General features: G+C 35.6%; 1 protein-coding gene across 2 annotated transcripts; it reads left to right on the top strand.

Annotated features, from left to right (window-relative positions):
* The first annotated feature begins 4,077 nt into the window (after window positions 1–4,077).
* LOC142340168 (myeloblastin-like) lies at window positions 4,078–21,294 on the top strand. Of its 2 annotated transcripts, none has more exons than XM_075390673.1 (3): window positions 4,078–4,335; window positions 17,858–17,954; window positions 20,693–21,294. In XM_075390673.1, exons 1-3 carry the CDS (start codon window positions 4,083–4,085, stop codon window positions 21,222–21,224), a joined length of 882 nt encoding a protein of 293 aa, XP_075246788.1. In that variant the 5' UTR covers window positions 4,078–4,082; the 3' UTR covers window positions 21,225–21,294. The 2 variants fall into 2 exon arrangements, with proteins under 2 accessions (XP_075246788.1, XP_075246787.1); XM_075390672.1 differs by having other exon boundaries at window positions 20,690–21,294.
* The last annotated feature ends 636 nt before the right edge of the window (window positions 21,295–21,930 follow it).

Genomic DNA, 21,930 nt, shown 5'->3' with positions numbered 1-21,930 from the left:
GACAGTATAAAAACGTTTAATACGGGATGTTTAGTACATCAGTAGTAGTATTTTTGTAGCTATTATTGTGTTTAAATATTGTTTCTTAAGTGCTTGAGTCTGTTAATGACCGTATTTTAACATGAAACAACAACTTTTCTATGATAAATTTGTGTACAAATTGGGTTAAAAAGGCTAGTTTACGCTCTTTTAATTAATTATTGGCTAAATTTTCTGCGGGAATCTCGATCACACTGTTTTTAGTTTTTAACAAAGTTAGTAAATTCTGAAAATTAGGGTTCTCAGATGCATAAGTTATACAAAAATCAGCGGGAGAATTATGTTCAAACACGTAGAAAATAGCTAAGAAAGTAATTCCGTCAGTAATAAACCGTGTTATTTTACCCCTTCTAGTGTTTTCTATTGCTGTTAGATTAAGATGTTCTACAATAACTATTCCAGTTTGGTCCATGCACTGTTTAAAACCTCTATTGGTGAAATTGTACTTGTGAAACCAGTTAAAATGGGGGAATTCTCATCAATTTATGTTATTTTCAGGCTAAAAATCTATGTTGGGGGGATAAAATTTGGTTTAAAACCCGTTATTCTTTGTTAAATTAGGGCCTTATTGAGATTTATGTGGTCAAAACTTCGTTAATGTTTCCTAATTTTTTGTAAAAATGACGTTAATATGGCTATTTTCTTGAGTATTATTGGTTAAAATTGGATAAGAATGATGTTTTTAAGGCTTAAATGTGATTAGTATTCGTTAAATTATGATAAAAGTGACGTTAATTTTGTTAAAATCTGGTTAGTTTTTGAGGATTTAAGTCAAAATAATGTTTATTTGGTTAAAATTTGATTAATATTACCCCACCCTGGTCAAGGAATTGATAAAACAGAGTGAATATTCAACTAAGGAAGGCTTAAATTTAACCAAAATTGGGTTAGTTAATGTGAAAATGCAACAACGTGTGCTTAAATGTGTAGAAAATTAGATATAAATTACACTAAACACTAATTGGGGGGATGAATTCTGGTTAAATTTACGTTAAATTGTTTGAAAATGCTATATTTTGGTCAAAAATTCAGTAAAAATTAGACATATGTTACTCTAAATATGATTTGGGGGGATGATTTTTGGTTAAAAATCGGCTATTTAGTGTGAAAATGCTAAAATTCTGCTGTGAATTTGGTGGAAATCGGCTAAATTTTAGTTTAATTAGATGTTGAGGCGGTGAAATTTGGATAATTTTTGGTTATTTGGAGTGCATATGCTAAAATTTAACCATAAATTTGGTCCAAATCGGGTCAGAAATAGTCTAAACAAGTTTTGGGGGGATGAATTCTGTATAAATTTCGATTATTTAGTGTGAAAATACTAAAATTTAAGCATAAATTTGGTCAAAATCGGGTTAGAAATAGACTAAACAGGTTATGGGGGAATGAATTTTGTATAATTTTCAATTATTTAGAGTGAAAATACTAAAATTCAACCATAAATTTTGTGAAAATTGGGTTAAAATCAAATTAAATATGTTTTGGGGGGATAAAATCTGGTTGAATTTCGGTTATTTAAGGTGTAAATACTAAAATTTAACCATAAATTTGATGAAAATTGGGTGAAAATTAGGCTAAATAGGTTTTGGGGGGATGATTTTTGGTTAAATTTTGACTATAAAATGTAAAAGTACTTTAATTGTTATATAAATAAACTAAAAATTGGACAGAGATTACCCCCACCCGGGTCAGAACAATTTTACAAGAGCAAAGAATCAGTTGCCTGTTACTATTTTAATGTAAATTTACTGTATTTCGGCCGTAAATTTGATATATATTACTCTATTTGTTTGTCTATTAGTGTGCTTTCACTTCTGTGCTAGTGGTTATTTTACTATTTTAATCCGATCGGATAGAAAAACAAAAATTCAGGCGTGATTCTTTCCTCTGGGCGCACCAGTTATCAAATTTGGCTGGGCTGCTACAGATCACACAATACGGGATCTCTTTATGTATGCCAGTCAAACTTGACAAAAGATATAACAAATCGAAGGCAAAGATATATGCCTAAGACCTGTCTGTGCTATAAGTCTCAATTTAAAATGGTTGGGGGGCTGAAAGTATTAAATTTATAAAAGAGTAAATATAAAATTACAGCTTACTAATTACCAGTGGTGTAGTGGTGAATTGGAGGTGAGCTGTGGGGCGATCGTTCACTTGGGTGTTTCTTCAGTTATATTATTTGTCGAAAAAGAAAGTTATAAAATCAAATCTGGAATTATTTGTCTAAGTTATTAAACAATTTTGTTCGACTATTTTATTGTTAAAGTGAATTTAAATTTTGAGAAAAATGAAAGCAGTTGTCTGCTGCTCGTCGCTGGCTCTGTTATTTGTCTCTCTAATTTTATTCCGTCCCACTTCGCTGAGAGAAACAATTAATTCCTCTCAGCTCCGTTTGGGCCGATAGGGAGCGAATCACAAACTCACGTTCATAGTGAGGTGCTTCATAATTTTCCTATTGGCCGAGAAGGCAAGAGAATTAACTCTTTTTTATCTCACGGAAAAATTATTGAAACTCCAAAAAATAATAAAAATCTAAAAAGCTGAGAGCATCAATTATTGATTTCGTAGGCGCCTGTTTTCTGCTTTTCCCCTCTTCTAAAACCGCAACAATTATGGTTTTCTTGGGGGCTTTTTATGAGACTCTATTGTCTTTTCCCCTGAAGCAATCTGCTTCATCTTTATTGAACTTGGGGGGAAAGATCTGCATTGCAACTGTCAAAAGCAGAAGTAATTTAAATCAAAAGAAACTGTGGTTTTACAGGCCGCCTACGTTCAACAATGTACATTTTCTATCCTGGATATAAGCCAGGAGATCCAGGCCTAAAGTTGTGTTATTTAAATAAGTCGAACTGAGTTGTTTAAATACTTGTGTACTGGTAGTCTTAACAAGCGTTAGTTTGTTTAGCGCGCGGCGAAAGAATGGTTAATTAGCGCCTAAATACGTTCGCTCTAATGCGGGATTAATTATCCGCTCATTTGTAACGGCTCTCGTAATACTACACTGGTTATAACAGACATGCCAAACTAAACTTTTGTTTATAGGGCAACCAGGAAAGAAATCTTGCACACTGAACAAAATGGGTCTTTTATAGCCCGCTCCCCCATGAATTTATGCCCCCTTTATGGCATAAGTCCAATGTTTGTTTTTTTTGGGGGGGGGGAACCTATAGGTTACATGACGACTAAGCTGGGTGGGCGTTATTGGGGAAGACCCGAAAATTGCTGTGCAACAAAACGAATTGCCCGAAAAAAATAATTTCCAAACCTTTCAGATTAACCTGGATTGAGGTATCAGCACAATTTCAGCGTATAATTATCTATATCCCGGAATATTGTAGGAATCCTGGAATTATGCGCCGAAGGCACTAATATGCGTTGAAAACGCCGAACTTCGATACGCACTTTCAACTATTTTCTGTTTGTTTTCTCAGATGACAAGTTGCGCCTTTTTTGTGCACCTATTTGATATAACGTCTGTTTTAATGCTTATGTTACAGGAAATCAGCGCATACCAGCTCATGTGAACGTTCTTCTCCTAACAGGCTTTCTCTGAACAACCCTATTCTCGACCTGGATTTATCAAAGGTCTGTCCTCGACAGATTTTTAGTAATAAAAGAATTTGTTTGGAATTTGAGTGATGTCTTCGATTATGGCTAGACAATAAAACGTGCCCGGGAGAAACTTTGAAAACAGCAAAACTTTGTTAAAATACGGCTGAATTTAGCGCAGTTTTTATATAAATGAAGCAGTATTTAGCAGATTTCATCATTATATAGGTGAAATTTATATAATTGTGCTGATTTTTATTTTGAAAACTTTATAATCAGCTCTTTTCAGCGAGTTTCATGCGTCATAATTTTCAGATAACGGCACAAACTGATAAGTTAAAAAAATACGGCAATGCTGATATAGTGATCTAGTTAATGACCATAAAATGTTTTGATGTAAATCGTAAATCCCGTTGTTTGCTTAGAGGTATACTAATATTGATAGAACTTTGAGCTGTGAAATTGACTAACTAAAACTAAACAATATCGAGATGAAAAGAGTTAGTCTCGTATGGCTATTAATCTTACTTCTGAATTTGTCTTCTAGTACAATTTTTCGGCCAAAAATTGTGTCGGAACCTCATTTTCCAAGTTTGATACAAAACAATTTAGTGAATGGATATGAAATAGAAGACAGATACTTTTACGTGCGAATCGTGACTAGATGGAGGAGGGAGTTGATTTGCGGCGGAACGATAATTAATCCCCACTTTATTATAACTGCCGCCAGATGCTTTGAAAATCGTTAGTTTTACAAGTTTTAATCCCGACAGCTCAATATACTCATATGCATACCCTTGGTAGTCATAAAAAACAGTTAGTTATGGTTTTATGGTTTCTTGTATGATCGCAAAAATTCAAATTTCTTATTGTAACCTTGCAATGATTATTAAGAGTCACATAATCTATAAACGGATACTAAGAGCCAAATATGTATCAAGTATGATTACATTTGATTGCAGATGTAATATTTGAAGGAAATTCTTAGAAAAAAACATTCTTTCATATATTAATCACAGTCTGCGCATTGATCATGACGCAAGTTGAGGTCCCAGACCGAAGCCGGATATGTCCAGACAGCCACAGAGGGAAAATGCCTATGTCTAGACTATAGTGCGTTCAAAACTTTTTGTGCGTTCTTCGTGCGTTCGAATTCGAATATACCCAGACCGTCCCAGACCAAAGCGTATATGTCCAGACTTTTGTGCGTTGTTGTCCAGACCATCGTGCGCTCAAAATCGTTCATCCGTGTTTGCAGACCGTGTAATTTTGAACGCACGACGCCTCCCTCGTGCGTTCACTCGGTCTGGACATATCGACTTTCGGTCTGGGACCTAACCCGGGGAAAACGAAATGGCAGTAATAATGTTTTTTCTCTCAAACAAATTTAAAGCCGAAAATTCGGCAACGGTCATCAGAGGGTCGCTTTTTAACATATCCAGCTGTAATACGTAATTTTTCCGAATAAACTATTTTTTGAAAGTGTTGAAATAGCGATATCAGACAAATGCTTTTCGGCGTATCAATTTTTTAAATGATTGAAACGAGGCCGAAGGCAACAAAGTCAGACCAATAAAAACGAGTTTCAATCATTTAAAAAATTGATACGCCGAAAAGCATTTGTCTGATATCGCATTTGTCTGATACAAAGTCAGACCAATAAAAACGAGTGTTGGAAGAGTTAGCACAAATGTGCTGAATTTACAAATGTGTTTGTGTGTGTGTGTGTGTGTGTGTGTGTGTGTGTGTTTGTCCATTCGCTAAAAAAAGCTGTCTTTGAGTCAACTGTCCTATTTCACTACCTATTGAACCAAAGTTTACATAATAGTAAATTTTATTTAAAAAAACACTGTATTTCCACATGAGTATAAATAGGTCAGCGAACCTAATAATAACACAAATGGCAGCGTAAAGATATAACATAAATTTTAAGTAAATTATAGGTAGTAGACAACAGATTTTCGTAGAAGAGACGAATTGTAGGCTCACATGTGAGTATACTAACTCACAAATAAAGCGTTAGTTGAAACAAAAAACTTTCCAAGAAACATTGCCGACAATGTTTTCCATTGGGTCCTTCTGAAATTGTTGGAATAGGTAATTTTTGAAGATTTTTTTAACCCGCCATTCCATTTTAAGCTTTTTTCAAGACAATCATTACATGATAAGCTTCTTCTGATGACTCTTTTGTCCAGCCATGATATTTTTGACCTCTCTTCAAGAAATATGGTTTTGGTTCTTGGATGTCTGCAAAACTTATAAGTTGGCAAGCGAAGTACTTGTTGTTGTTGGTTACTGAGACAACTCTTAATGAAGAGAACAGCCGATGAGTAGAAAACAAGGTGGTTAAGTTTTTCTAGTAAAAACGAGCGGTCAATTTGAGAAATCTAAAAACGCTGCAGTGTCTACTTTTTTCATCAAGTTTCTGTCTTACAGATTCTGTCAGATAATTAAGAGCATCTATTGTTGAAAAGTTCTTCTGAATCTAATCTGTGCTTTTGATAGGAGGCTGTATTTTTATAGGTGTTCCTAAATTTGATTTTTGATTAGTATCTCAAGAACTTTTGACAAAGCAAGCGTTATAATAATATTTCTATAATTCAGCGGATTTTCAGTATCTCCATTTATGTGGATAGTCGTGACATTTGCCAACTTCAATAGAGAGTAAAATTTGCTTTGTTTAAGAAATCCGTTAAAGAGAAAACATATCGGCCCTGCTGAAATATGAGCACCCTCTTTTATTTCTCAAGTCGGAATAGTTGAAAGAGCCACGGGTTTGGTTTTATTGAGGTTTTTGAGAACTTTACGACATTCAAATGTGGTAAAGAAACGAAACGAGAAGATATTAAGCTTGACGTGCTATAAGTTTTGTTTAATGGTTGGTTTTTTTGAGAGGTATCCACCAAGTTTACCAAACTTGTAGTTCAGCAACTTTGCTATTTTTTGCCGTCAGTTATTACATCCTCGAAGCAATTTTTTAAAGAGAGAATATTTGTTCCAGTTCTGGATTTATTTCTGAATTCGAAGATCAGATTCCCTTGTTTGGAGCTTTTAGCAGACTCAATCAAATGTGTTTGAAAGCGTTCATAATCTTTCGGATACACTTTACTTGTCAGATCTTTTAATTTTAGGAAACTATCAATATTCTCTGACAGTAAATATTAATTGCTTTTTTATTGAAGCATTTTGTTGTGTTTGAGCCAAACTTATCTGCAAGTGAAAAACTAGTTTTGTTGTTTCGTCTAAAAATTTTTCTGATAGGTGCATGTATTCTGATTACATTTGCGATCAGACTTTCAAAACGTGAGAACATTTTTTGGACATCAATAGATGCATAGATGAGGCCACAGTTAAAGTAAATTAGAGAATTTCTGAATTTATGAGAATCGTAATTACGCTTATCATGTATCCAATTCTGAGTTGTTTTTGTTTTTGAGTCAGTGTGAAATCAGTGAAAAGTATTTGTGCTAGATGATCGCTTTTGATAGGAGAGTCAAATACATAATTCTGTTTCCCTGTGAGCCCATTATCAGTAATGATAAAATCTAATAAACTGCAGCTACCGTTCTAGGGCCCGGCTGCAGTTCTTGCATTCATCAAGTGCAAGTTGTAATGTGGAATAATTGTATCCATATTCTGTTTTTCTCTTTTGTTCATGTAATTATTGTTGTTATCTCCTATTATGAATATTGATTTATTTTCAGTGGAAGCCTGATCAAAGCATAAAGCCAATTCATCCAAGAATTGTGAACAAAATTGCTTATTTTGATTGAAAGAAAAATCAATCAAGATAATTTTGTGAGAGAATAAATTGCTTTCAACCCCAAAATTTTTCAACAATTTTGGACATGTCATTAAGGTCATTCCTGATTTTTGAATTGCAAATTTTTGGTAATTGTAATAAAAATCCTCCTTTTTTCCCTGTCGATCACATCAATGAATATCAAGTTGACGGAGATTAGGGTTATAGAAAACTATTACTATCAGTACTGGCCAGCTGGCCAACCAGATTGATGTTAAATCATAAATACAATTTGGACCAAGATCATTGAGTAAAGTTCGCAACTGGAGATTTTTTTTTGGATACTTTGACAGTTAGCATGAACAATTTTCAATTGCATATGCCATTTTTTTTAAAATTTTGTGTGTATACTGCTTAAGGTTTCCATAGATCCCGGGTTTCTTTTGATACCCTTCTTTTGAAATCTTTCAATATCAATTAAATGAAAATATAGAAGCAAGAAAACAAGATTAGAAAAAACATACAAAGCCGATACACAACAGTTGGTATGGATGATAACGATTAAAAGATTGGTTGTTGTTTGGTGGGGTAAAAAGTAGCGTTGCTGATAATCAAAGAGCTTGTTCTGCACTTTATAAGAGGCGTTAGATGTTACTTTACTGATGTCAATAACCACATTTGTGGTTTTTAATAGGTATCCTAGCAGTATGTTTTTAAGGAATGGGATCTCCAACTTTCGATTTATATGCACTTCGTCATGGTACAGTTGGTTGAAGTGTTGAAGTGTGTGTTATGCGTGGATTAAATGTTGGAACACTTCGAATAACATCATTTAGCTTAAGCAGTACAATTGCATTATCACCATTTCCATAAGTACTATTTAGCACATCATTAAAAACTGCACTTTTTCTATTTCTATCACTGTTTGTAGTTATCTCCCTAAAAGGAGGAATTTCACACAGCACCATTGAATCGGGAGTAAGTCTTTCCAAGCATTTATCAAACAGTTTTTGATAGTCAGTAAAAAGAGCTTGGTAATCAGTAAACAAATCTCAAAAGGTCAGTAAATAAATCCAATTACTAATTTAATTAACAAAACTAAATTAACTAAATTAATAATTAACTCTAAACAAATCTAATTGTGTAATTGACATAACAGCAAGCTGTATTATTCGATTGCTGAAGTAATATTCAATGTTATTGAACAATTTTATCACGTAGCGCTGCTGTTTTATTATATACATAAATGTATACCTTAATACGGCAGCGGTACGATACACAATTGTTCAATAACAAGGAATTTTAAGTCAGAAATTGATTTTTACAGCTTCCTGTTACGTCAATTATACAATAATATTGGCTAATAAGTAAACTGTGCAATTAAATCGGTCCAAGCAAAAAACAAATCCCGCGATCGAAAACACGATTATTTAGGCTAAATTGCCAATTGTTCTTTTTCTGCCAATGAAGAAATTGATACTGAAAAGATTCAGATGTACAGCAGGTTTTCATTTGAAACAAGATTGTACATTTTTTCAAAAGTATGATCTTGAAGGGAAAAATTCCAATTGTGTTTCTGCTCGAACTCTTCACATCTCTTTTAGTTTAAAAAATTGACTCGACACAGTGTTATTATTAGTGTTAATTAAAGATGTGCGATTTTTATAAGTAACTTATAAATTACGTATAAAACTCGCACATCTGCAACCAAAACTTATAACGAAACAGCGTCTCGTTTCGAGTTTTTAAACCAAAAGAATTGTATGAAAATCGAGCAGCGACAGCATTGGAATGTTACCCGTGAAGATCACATTTTCTGAAAAAATGTACAGTCTTGCTTAATTTGAAAACCTGTACATCTGAATAACTTCAGTATCAATTCTTGTTATTTGTAAAAAAGTACAATTAGCATTAAAGCCTAAAGAAATCGTGTCTAAATGCAAAATTTATTTTTTGCTTGGACAAGTTTAATTTGGACATTTTACGCAATAGCCAAAATTATTGTATAATTGACGTAGCAAGAAGCTATATTACTCTTCATTGGTATTTGACAATTTTATCAAGCAGTATGTTTTTAAGGAATGGTATCTCCAACTTTTAATTTATATGCACTTCGTCATGGTACAGTTGGTTGAAGTGTTGAAGTGTGTGTTATGCGTGGATTAAATGTTGGAACACTTCGATTAACATCATTTAGCTTAAGCAGTACAATTGCATTATCACCATTTCCATAAGTACTATTTAGCACATCATTAAAAACTGCAATTTTTCTATTTTTATCACTGTTTGTAGGTATCTCCCTAAAAGGAGGAATTTCACACAGCACCATTGAATCGGGAGTAAGTCTTTCCAAGCATTTATCAAACAGTTTTTGATAGTCAGTAAAAAGAGCTTGGTAATCAGTAAACAAATCTCAAAAGGTCAGTAAATAAATCCAATTACTAATCTAATTAACAAAACTAAATTAACTAATAATTAACTGTAAACAAATCTAATTGTGTAATTGACATAACAGGAAGCTGTATTATTCGTTTGCTGAAGTAATGTTCAATGTTATTGAACAATTTTATCACGTAGTGCTGCTGTATTATGGTATACATATATGTATACTTTAAAAAAGCAGCGCTAAGATACAAAATTAACCAATAACAATAAATATAACGTAGAACAATTGAAAATAACAACTTCCCCTTATGTCAATTATACATTAATATAAGCTATTACGGAAATTGTCCAAATCAAATCTGTCCAAGCAAGAAATAAATTCCGCATTTTGACACGATTTTATTAGGCCATAATGCTAATTGTTTTTTTTTTTTACAAAAAACAAAAATAATATGGAAATTATTCAGATGTACAGCAGATTTTCATTTTAAGCAAGACTGTACATTTTTTTCAAAAATTTCTAAAACGTACAGTTTCTGAAACTTAAAAAACAGCTTTTCGCTCGTTTCGTGTTTTTAAACCAAAAAGGTTTAAAGAGTTCGAGCAGCGACACCCCTGGAATGTTACCCATTAAGATCATAATTACTGGGAAAATGTACAGTCTCGCTGAAATTGAAAACTTGATGTACATCTGAAAAATTTCATTATCAATTTTTTCTTTTTTAAAATAGAACAGTTAGCAATAAAGCCAAAAAATAACGTGTCTAAATGCGAGATTTGTTTTTTTTGCTGTAAAAATATCTGTTTTTATTTTCAATTAGTTTGATCACATGAACCAATGTTAACTCTAAATTTTTATAAGCACCGAATCATCACAAGACAATTATATCAATGTAAGCCAGTTTTGATTCTCTTTACTTCATTTATAATCCTTAAATGACCTCCGAAGTGATGGGTAATCAAAATTATCAGAACCGACATCCTGATCAGAATTGGGCGACTTGCCACCTCGATAACGCTTAAGGCACATAAGCACATGAACTTGCGTGGTCATCGCCGATTCAGCCCCCGTTTAAGGCATCAGAACACGGATGTTTCCATTTTATCTCTCGTACAGGCAAAAAATTGAAGTTCAACATTGTCACCCATTCACCCTAAACACATCATTATGTTACAAAGAAAGCTATGAAGTAAAAGAAAAGCGAAATAAAAAATGTTAATTTTTTGATACACATCAAAACAATATTCAAATGGTAAAGAAGCGGTGTAAAGTTGAGAACTTAGCAGCACGTGAAATTAAAAACATAGTGAATTAGTTATTTAAAGGCCTTAAACTTATATTAGAAAAAGAGAGCTTATAACTTCGTCAATGTTTTTTTCCATATACAACATCAAGGTTCACAATGACATTTAAACTAAAACCGATTGTTTTTCGTAGATAACTTCAAAATCAATTACTTTGGAATCCTTCAACAGTTTTCTCCAGAAATGTTCTTTAAACTCTTTTTCAAGGATGCACTTGATGCTGTTTAAAGTTTCATATTAGAAGACAAACTACTATAAAATGGAATGGCTTGTGCAACAAAAGAAGCAGTTTTTTGAACTAGGATAATATTTTACTCTCATAGTAGAATTAGACTCATATTCAATGACCGGAAAATCGTTGCTGAGTAAACAACAAAATTGATTAGGTGCAGCGATACTTTAAGAAAAAGGAATTGAGTATACTAAATTGCGAACTCTGAGCTGTGTCAACCCATCCTACTTTCTGAAACGAAAACAGGTTTCAATTTCCATTATTACAAATGCCAATCTCAGAATTATCTTCCCATTTTCCTCATCAAAATTTAGGTTGCTATCAAAAACTACCTAACACTATTTGAATCTGCACTTTTGTCTTTATAAACAATGTAAGCGTTTTTTCAACCTTTTCTTGGTGCTGAGTACTAAATATTATGTTTTTGTTTGTTCACTGCTAAATTTTGACGTGGAAAAAAACAAATAGTTTTTGATGTGTTTATTTTGAGTCTTGTATTTTTGTGAAGTTTCACCAATGCTGCATATGAAAAGAAAAGCATCTTCTGCTCACTGGAAAACAAAACAATCTTCTGTTACCTTACTTGCCATATAGTTGACGTGAATGTTTAAAAACAACAGAGTACCTAAAATAGTAATTCATATACTTCCGTTTTTCAAAGTTTTTAGCACTGATTTTTTTAATACTTAGGAAAATTGTTTGAGTTTTTTCACTCAATTTTTTAAAAAACTAAATTGGTATTCAGAACGTTGGTTTCCAAGTCTCGTAAAATTAATCGGTAGTTTATAGAATCAGGAGCCCTTGAGATATCCAAAATGAACCGATACTGTTTTTCTATTATTAAGTTGAAATCTTACTTGTTCCGTAGATTTTAAGATAGCAGCAATTGTTAAAACAATTTTGCTATAACCAAACATACTGGCAGTTAAAAAGTGCTCATCTCCTTGGAGACCTGTTTTATTTGTGAACAAAACGGTTTTTCAAAAATTTTTGATACAATAACAACAACAAAAAACTGAAACAGGTCTATAATTGAGAATTTCGCTTGTTGAAAAGAGGTTTTTTTCAGGTGTTTAGGGAACTATCCGTCTGCGATGAATTGATTAATGAGATATACGAGTGGTTCCAATCTTGAGCTCTTTTACCAAAAAATGTTTGCAGATTTTTGTTTTATTAATGACTTGTCATTATTGGTCGTGATAAGTTCATTGAAAAATAGGATTCAATCGAGAATTGAATCCCTTCAATCCAAAAATACTGTCATTGTTTCAGTGTTCAATTGTCTTCGCTCTGCACTGACTTGTTCAATTAATGTAAACGCTTTGATTATAACCGAATACTATGGCACAAGTTTCTCTCAAACGAACAGGGAGTGGGTGGATCCATTGCAAAATATATAGTATGGCCTTCTACAGACTTTAAAACACTAACATATTAAATTTAAAAATTAAACCGTTTTCGGCACTCTTTTGGTCTGATTTTTGTTTATTGTACTACTGTCAAATGAAGTTAGCTTTTAATCAATCGAAATAAGAGCACTTTAGTACTAAAGAATCAAGAAGTAATTTGAAAAATATCCAGAGTTAATCCTGAAGTAATTGGCAGTAGCTTTGATAAAAAAAATGGGTCGTTCAAAAGCTTGCATTAAAATGATCAACAGGACCCAAATAATTGCTACAAACTTTGTTTAGTGCAATTAATAAAGAGTGAACCTTTTCAATGTTTTTAAGTCATAGTGGCACAGTGTTTATTAGTGTTTACATGTCTTGGTTTTCATCAACAGTTTGCTGATTGGTAATCCGTGAATAAACATCTAAAGGAATACCTACAGTCCCACTACTAAATGTCCTGTGAGCTAAACTGTTTTTGATGACAACTTTTTAAAGTAATTGCTATCTAAATGCTCCAGTTCTGCTCTAATTCTCTTTTCAAAAAACTTAACAAAAAATTTGTTTTAGATTAAAATTTTTGGAATAAATTTTCATTAAAAGCAATTAACTTGGTTAAAAAAACGGTGGTTGTCAATATAACAGATCAACAGTTTATGAATCTCATTTCATCGGCATTTTTATTTTTCACATGTAAAATGTATGTTTTATTCTCCCCACTTTGGTCAGGCAAGAATAAAAATACTAGAACTGCACATTGAAAAGTCTCCCGTTTGTTGCAATCGTTTTGGCGACTCATCATTAAAGGACCAATCTGGACTCTTCTTATTCTGAATTGGTTAAATCTGGCCAAAAGGAGCGTGTCAAAATCATTGAAGTAGGCCCCCTGATCAAATCGACAATGATTGCAACAGTACTCAGCCATCTCCCCTCCGAGCGGTCGAGCACACCAAAAGCAAAATAGTCTACTAGGGAGCCCGTGCCAGCAACAATCCCGCTGATCCCCGAATAGCGGTGATTGACAAGGATTGCATTAGTTTACAGAAAACTACAGACAACCCCTGCGCTTGGAAGGAACGATTGTCACTTAACACAGCCAACCGCTTGAGAGTTTTTTTTGAAGGTTGCCGATATCCCGCCAAGGACTTCAATTTTAAGGGAACAAATGTGATTCCCATTTTTGCGCAAGTTTCGTCGTGGAGACATTATTTTCTTTCATCTGCTGCATCAAGTGCGTATCCTGCCTTCGTAGCCGCATTAGTGAGAGAGTTGGATTGCAGCGACGAAGTAACAGTTACGTCAAATGCAGCAGGTTTTCCGGCTTTCCAAGACGGGGCAAAGATGTCTCCGGGACGTGACTGGCTTTCTGGAATTAGGTTCTTTTTTTCCACTACTGGTAAGAGATTCGCAGATGAGCATGCAGACACTATTTTATCTCGAATCCGGTCATATCTTGCAATTGCGTCTCCTCAACCGTGACACGCAATGGCATGATCCCCATAGATGTCAAGAACTCCTGCTTTACAGAACGGGCACTTCCTTTCGGCGTCGTAGACAGGGACACACAACCGGTACTTTGCACTAATTATAATCTCATTTGGTGCCATATGAAGCCTAAGAGCTGAAATGGGGGGAGCAGACAAACAAGCTCCAGCATGTCGAACAGACAATGAGAGAAGTCGGGCGGATTCTCTCTCACAAGCTAGATTCTCTTTGAGACCATGAATTTTTTCATTACCAGGAGCATGCTGAATCGTCTTTTGCGAGAGGTTTGAAATGTCCAGTTGTGCTATACTGGAATGAAGATCCTGAAAAACTTTTTTGGTCTTTCACCGGTTATTTTTGAAACAAGATCTTCAGAGCAGAGAACAGAACCAATGTATGATGCTTTATACTGGTCTTGGCATTGGCAAACACCCAACTCTGATTAGGTTATGGGCAGGGTTGCTTGATTCCAGGATTCTTCTGGAAGAACAGTTCCAAGGATATTCTCAAGTTTTTTTGCGCTGTTGGGCATCAAATTCTTTTATGGATTTAATAACTGGAACTGTTTGCGTTTGACAACGCAAACAATACACCATTTTGGGGGACCCAATACAGTGGCGTAGGATACCTAGGGTGCACTGAGGGTCATCAAGATAGTCCAACTTTTCGAAAAAACCCCTATTTTCCCTATCCTTTCGTTAAGTTTCATGCAGACAAACTATGGGGTTCCTAACGCAACTCCAAGAATCTCAAGGACCGAAATATCATTTCGTTTTTTTCTTTTATCCAGTTTGTCTACCGTTGACCACACTTCGCACTTATCGACCCTGACATGGAGGCCGCGATCAGGTCCGAGCTGGCATAGAAGATCCCAAGATCTAATTAGATCGTCCTCTGAGCCCACCAGGATACCGTCATCTAGATACCAGGAATGTTGTTGAAGCTCTGGCGCAGTTTCCTGAATTTTTTCTATAGTGGGCCAGAGCGTCAGAGAGGGCCTAATGTGTCGCCTTGTTGGATACCACTTTCACTGCTAACAACAAATTTGTCATCGAATAATTGGCTGTGTTGTAAATAACAGGAATTGGTAAAAGCGGCAATGTCTGGCATTGAACTTGCAACAGTTTTCAGCATTTCACTGCGTTTTAGCGAATTGAATGCATGTCAAAAGTGAATTTGCAAAATACCCGACGAACTTGACAAGGTGAGTGTCTTTCCATACGAAATCTTAGTCGAATGTATAATGGCTTCCGCTCCTCCATTCACTCCCACACCCAATTGCAGGCCCTCGAAAAGTTCCTCTGCTTCTAAATTTGCTTCCTTGGCTAAACATTTAGCTATTGGCCTCCTCAAGACTTCTCCGACTGCAATAGGGCGATAACCGCCTTTCTTTTTCAGCAAGGTTGATAACGATGCACTACATAGTGCTTGTGAAGCCAATTCGGGAATTTCCCTGCGGCAGCTTATGTCTACATGCTTAGTCAGTACTCTCAAAGCAATTTGTGACTGATCTGAAGCGGTACACTGTACAGCATGCAAAAGATGTTCGGGAAACCCTTTTGAGGGACCAGCTGCTGTAAATCTTGGAAACAAGTTCAGCTGTTCCGAAACATTTTCCTCACTGAATTGATAGGCTTGTGATGAAAAATTTTGGACTACAATAGGCTTTTCTTCAGGGGGATGCAACTTTTTCAAATTATCGAGAATTGCCTTGTTGACTGGTGCAAAAACATCAGAAGCCAAAACGTTTGCTGCTCTGCCATATTGGCCCTGGAAACACAAATTTTTTGCACGTTTGATAATCTCTTTGGAGTTTGTATCGTTTGGTCGTTTTGATTGTTTCAAAGAGCAAGCTTCGTTCCATAGCCCTCCAAAGTCTCCGCTGTTCCAGCGATTAATTTTTCTAGAATTTTTTGGTCGTTGTTCCGCCTGTGTTTTTGCCCTCCTCTGTTACTGTCACGTAAAATGCATTTAGACAATCCGAAGAGTTTTCTCCAGTTTAGTTCTGTATTAGGATTTTCAATGCAATCAATAATGACGTCAGAGAAAAGCTCTGACCATTTGTACCGTACATTGATAGGGACATAGTGGATAGTCGGGGGTTTAGTGTGCAGCAACGTTTTTATATCTGGAAGGTTACCATCTGTTCTAAGTCTTTCGGAGTTCAAACCGGTTAATGCCTCGTCTACATAGAGTGCGCTCTCGGTATTAAATAGCAGATCGTCAACTTTCTCTGATAGTTCCTTGGAGTTTCTTTTTGATTTACTTAAAGGTTTTTTGAAACACCAATAGGACCATATTGATTTTGAGTTGATCCATGAGTCCTAATCAAAATTGTCATGTAACTCCCAGGATGAAGTCCGCGACCCAAGACAGGTATTGGCCAGACCGACCATACCCAAAACAGGCATTGACCAGACCGACAATACCCAAAGATAGGCATTGGCCAGACCGAGCGGAATTTGGCCACCATTGGCCAGACTGAACAGACTTTGAACACCATTGGCGAGACTGACCAGACATTGTCCAAACCATTGGGCAGACCGAACAGACATTAGGCCAGACCGTTGTCCTGGCCATTGGCCAGACCGTTGTCCAGACCAATGGCCAAACCGAACAGACCCTAGGCCAGACCAATGTCCAGACCATAGGCCAGACCGAGCAGACCCTACGCCAGACCTTTGTCCAGACCGTAGGCCAGACCATCCGCCAGACAGTTGTTCAGACCATTGGCCAGACCGAACAGATCCTAGGCCAGACCATCCGCCAGACAGTTGTCCAGACCATTGGCCAAACCGAACAGATCCTAGGCCAGACTATTAGCCAGACTCATTTAAACGTGTATAAGCATCCAATAAAATTTATAATTTATTCGTTTTATTTTTTTGAATGACAAATGAATATGAGATTTAAAAAGAAATTATTGAAAAAAAACCGTCGATTTAAAGACAAATGCAAATTTCAAAAGAAGGTTAATGAAGTATTCTAATCATCTAGAAGTAGACGTCGTTTATCATTTATGGGCTGCTATTTTGAAAAACAGTCAATACTGCACGCATTTATACAATTTGGCTCTTATTTGGCTGGACCTCTAGGCCTTGAAATTAGGTTTTGGCCAGACCGAACAGACCGAAATTTGGGCATTGGCCAGACCGAACAGACAGAAATATGGGTATTGGCCAGACCGAACAGAACGAAATATGTGTATTGGCCAGACCGAACAGACCAGAATATGGGTATTGACCAGACCGAACAGACCGAAATTTGGGTATTGGCCAGACCGAACGGGCCTAAATTTGGGTATTGGCCAGACCGAACAGACCGAAATATGGGTATTGGCCAGACCGAACAGACCGAAATATGGGTATTGGCCATACCGAACAGACCGAAATATGGGTATTCGCCAGACCGAACAGACTAAAATTGCCATTGGCCAGACGGAAGGCGCGACCCAAATTTTTTCCAGACCGTTGTGGACGGTCGCACCGGACCCCCCTGTCCGCGACCCAAGTTGGTCTGGCCAATACCTGTCTTGGGTCGCGGACTTCATCCTGGGCTGTCGTGTGAGGCATATGGAAAGATGATTGATTTACGAAAAATCTTTCTAAGCATCCAGTTCTGTTACAGGAATAAATTACTGGTCACTGAAGTGTGTGAACTCAATTTCGTTATGCGGTTTTCATCATTCTTCAACCAATAAATGAAGCTCAAAATGTTCACGTTTTTCAGTTGACCCTTCGTCAGCTGTTATCGAGGCTGGAGATTTTCACAGGGAGCCCCCAATAGCAAGGTACCACAGAATTGCCTGGGTTACGGAAGCACCCGGGTACGTACAAGTACTTTAAAACTATAAAACAAGTAGTTTTCCTCTATAATAGCAAACGTTATAAGATATATAAATATTGGTTCTTTAAACATTAATAATAATAATTTATTTAGTTTTCGTGTATAATAGCTTGTCTGTAATAACATATAAAACGACAGTGTTTCTGTAAAATTTTTTTCTGGGTAAATTTTGTAGATATTTCCGATACAAGTTTAGATATATCTGTATACAGAACATGCAGTACACGATAATGCATGTACTGACATTTTTCAAAGCACCGAGAAAATTAACTGAAATGTCTATGTTTCTCCATCTGAGATTCCAGCTCAAAAGTTTCCGAAAATTTCAAAGCCGGACTTTTGTGATAATAATGGTTTTTCTTACGGCATTTCACAACACCTCTTACACTATATCTTTTTGAAGCCTCATTCCGACAACATGGAATTATATTCTGGCATTGTCATCCATAGCAGCTGTAATGACAATTTCCTCAAGCTATATTTTTACTCTTGAAAAAAGATCCTTGAATTGAAAAACGTTAATTCAAATAGCGAGGAAAATTTGAAAAATTGGAGTTGAAAAATTGGGAGCTGGAAATTCTATGAGCATAGAATAGATATAGCGATTTTTCCACGGATACTATAAAACGAAACATCCTAAACTTTTCTGAGTAAATTCAGGCAAAACCTTAAGATATGATTGAAAGTTTGCGGAAAACTATCAAAAATCAAGAGAAGTCATCTTTCATTTTTTATTAAATCCTATTAGAACTACCAACTCGTCAAAACTGAAGCAATTTACTTTTATTTTGTTGAACCTTCATCAGAAGATAAATTTGACAAAAATTTTCTGAGTTGTTTGTTGGAGGAGTTCAAATCAATTTTTTCGTTCCGACCTGATCTGTGATATTGTTTTTCAAACAACATAAATTATAGAAATTGTTTGTTTTTTGAAAACTTTAGTAGTTAACTTTTATACTCTCTCTCTCTCTCTCTCTCTCTCTCTCTCTCTCTTTCTCTCTCTCTCTCTCTATCTATCTATCTACCTATCTATCTCTCTCTCTCTCTCTCTCTCTCTCTCTCTCTCTCTCTCTCTCTCTCTCTCTCTCTCTCTCTCTCTCTCTCTCTCTCTCTCTCTCTCTCTCTCTCTCTCTCTCTCTCTCTCTCTCCTCTTTCTCTCTCTCTCTCTCTCTATTTTCCGACTTTAGTCTGCTCGAAAAACATCCATGCAATGAAAACACCAAAATTTTGGGTTGAAAGCTTTTAAAGCAGAATTTTGGTTAAACTTTTCCCAGATCAACTCAAAGTTTTCGTTGATTCACAAATTAACGTCTAAAATTCAAAACAATGTCGCTAAATTTCTTCTATTGTCTCCTTTTCTCTCTCTGTCTCACTTTTGATATGAAAACCCCCGTGCTGAAAAGGTGATTAGAGAAGCTCACTTAAATTAAATTATTTATAAAAATATGAGTTGTAGGGAAAATGCTCTGCAGATTGTCAATATGTTGTTCTATAGAGCGCATTTATCCTATAATAATCTGGACGTCCAATTAATAAACGTTAGCTTTTTGCTGTCGATAGGACCATATGGTCCATTTTGTATCATTAATGGAGTTTATGTGTAGTACCTAATGTTGCGTTGAGTTTGATTAACAGAAGTCTTTCAGCAAGATATCAACAAAACTTGACAACATTTGCCTCATTTAGCTTGGATATTAAAGGTGCAAAAAATTGTAGGTCGATTTTTTGTGCAAGACCTTGTACTTTTTTTTCGCGAATATGGGAAAATTAAAATCCCATTAAAATCAAATACGCCTAAAAATTCTCAAAAACTCCAAAAGAACTGAAAAAGCCAAGCAATATCGAAACATCGGTTTTTTGTTCAAGTAATATCTGAACTTTTGTCAGGCGTATCAAAATCGTGTATTGGTAAAGTATGTGAAGTCTGGTTTTACAAGAAAGAACAATTTTGAACACTCTTTTGCATAAGTTTTTTTCCTTGTGATAATATGCTTCCAATAGGCTTTTAATGAGTTTTTTTTCGGTTTTAATCCGAGAGAAAAAAATGACTCAGAGTACCCTAGTCTAGACCTCGAACTACAAAAAGATCATGCTCGACCAAAGTTGGGTATGATTAAACCATTTTGAACCCAAGAAGGCTATGAGCAGAACTTTGCTAGATTATTTTAATCACGCTAGAATATTGCTCGAGGTTTTGTCACCCTGGAGATTGGCTTGACTTCAAATTGAAACTGGAGGTTTGCTCGACCACACTTGTGCTTTGGACTTTTCCCCGAACAAAAGCTTTGAGCAGAAAAAATTGTGTCTGGCAAACGTCTTATCATAAGTCAAGAAATAATTTGTTCATGAGTCTGCATTTTTCCTCTACAATTTTACTATGATCAGGGTGTACGTTTACATTCGTTGACAATAGTAAAAACTGAAAAGTCTCCGTAAGTTCTCAGCCAAAGTGTAGTTTCAAATTTTCATTTGTGATTTTCGATTTTCTATTTTCAGTCTTTTCTAAAATTTCGAGCAATTACATCTCCAACTATCTAGAATTTCATGCAGAACTCAAGAACTGAAAAAGTTCAAAACTCGAAAATGCCAATAGGTATGAAAATGCTCCTTAATAGGCTCCCAAAATAGGCTCTCTTAACATTGCGATTTAAACGTTTTTGTGTACGCGTCTATTTAAGAAATCTTCAAATGGAGTTTTTATTTATTTTTCTCTAGCAGACCATTGCAAGTAAAAAACGGCAACAATGTGGCACTGGTTCAACTTCGCCGTCCAATAGAACAATTCCATCAAGTTATGAGTGTGTGTCTCTATGACTACGAGCACGGGACGTCTCTGGGCACGTGTGGCATGGGCTCATCTTCAGGAATTAATAACTCACCACTCACAACAATACGCGAAATTGAATTAAAAGAGAACAAACTCGACAAACCATTTTCACCTTTCGTAACTGAACGGCGAAAAATGTGTCGCGAAAACCTCGTTTGCACAACTAGAATAACCCCAGGTGGAAACTCTTGTTTCGGAGACGAAGGAAATCCACTTTATGCCTGGAATCCTTGCCGAAATGAGAGTGGAATTCCGTTTTGTTTGTATGGAGTTGCAACCGAGTACCATTCAAAGCGCAAAGACAATGGATCCGATAAGTGTGATGGTGGGAGCCAGTTTGCCCGGGTTTCCTATTTTTACGACTGGATTGACTGGATGCTATGGGAGTCACCGCCGTTTCAAGACACTTGTTGTGTATCATGACCTTTGTGTTTAAATTTTATTGAGTAAACTTTACGAGAGCTCACAATATAAATATTTGGTCAATCTTTAATATCTATTCTCTAATTGTACTGTAGTTAACGCTTTTTACAATTCCGCAAAAGTTACTTTTGCGCTCTCTAATGCTTCAAAATTTATACGCAAAAAACGCTTCTTGCTCAATGTGAGCCTTAGATGATGTAAGCTACGATATTGTTAATTTTTCATAACTTTCAGATAACTACAGTACTAGGTTTAATCGTGTACACTCAGCATAGTAGGTGTTATGAATAGGGAACTAATTGGGTAAATCGGGTGTCTGAAGCTCTTATGCTATTAACTTTTCAAATTCCAAACCAGACCGGAGTGTTAATGGTATAAGGCTAAGTGGACCATATTTGGTCTCTTTTTAAAGCCTTAAGGTTTATAGGGCTAAGAACTACTTACTTATGCCCTCGAAGTAGACTTACCTATCTCTAACTGACTAAGAAAACCACTGAAGATAAGCTTCTATTATTACGGGGGTGAGAATATACAACACCAGAGCCAATAACATACCCGGACCTAACGCCAAGTCAATTTCAGTACTGGGCAAGTCTAAATCCAAGTCTTATTTCATTACTGATTCAAAACCATGATCATGTCACTTTTTACACTTGGCAGTCTAAAAACAAGTCTGGACTGAGAATTGGCAAGTCTAATCCAAGTC

Source organism: Convolutriloba macropyga, chromosome 5 (genome assembly GCF_964194025.1).
Source record: "Convolutriloba macropyga chromosome 5, txConMacr16.3, whole genome shotgun sequence".
NCBI classification, from domain to species: Eukaryota; Metazoa; Xenacoelomorpha; order Acoela; family Convolutidae; genus Convolutriloba; species Convolutriloba macropyga.
This window is presented reverse-complemented; position numbering and strand designations above follow the sequence as displayed.

Bases quoted from the DNA above. Each gene is read 5' to 3' on its own strand.
- LOC142340168 (XM_075390672.1), top strand. From the start codon at position 4,083: ATGAAAAGAGTTAGTCTCGTATGGCTATTAATCTTACTTCTGAATTTG. The intron at 4,336-17,857 runs GTTAGTTTTACA...CACGTTTTTCAG, and splicing joins CGCCAGATGCTTTGAAAATC to TTGACCCTTCGTCAGCTGTT. The intron at 17,955-20,689 runs GTACGTACAAGT...ATTTTTCTCTAG, and splicing joins TGGGTTACGGAAGCACCCGG to CAGACCATTGCAAGTAAAAA.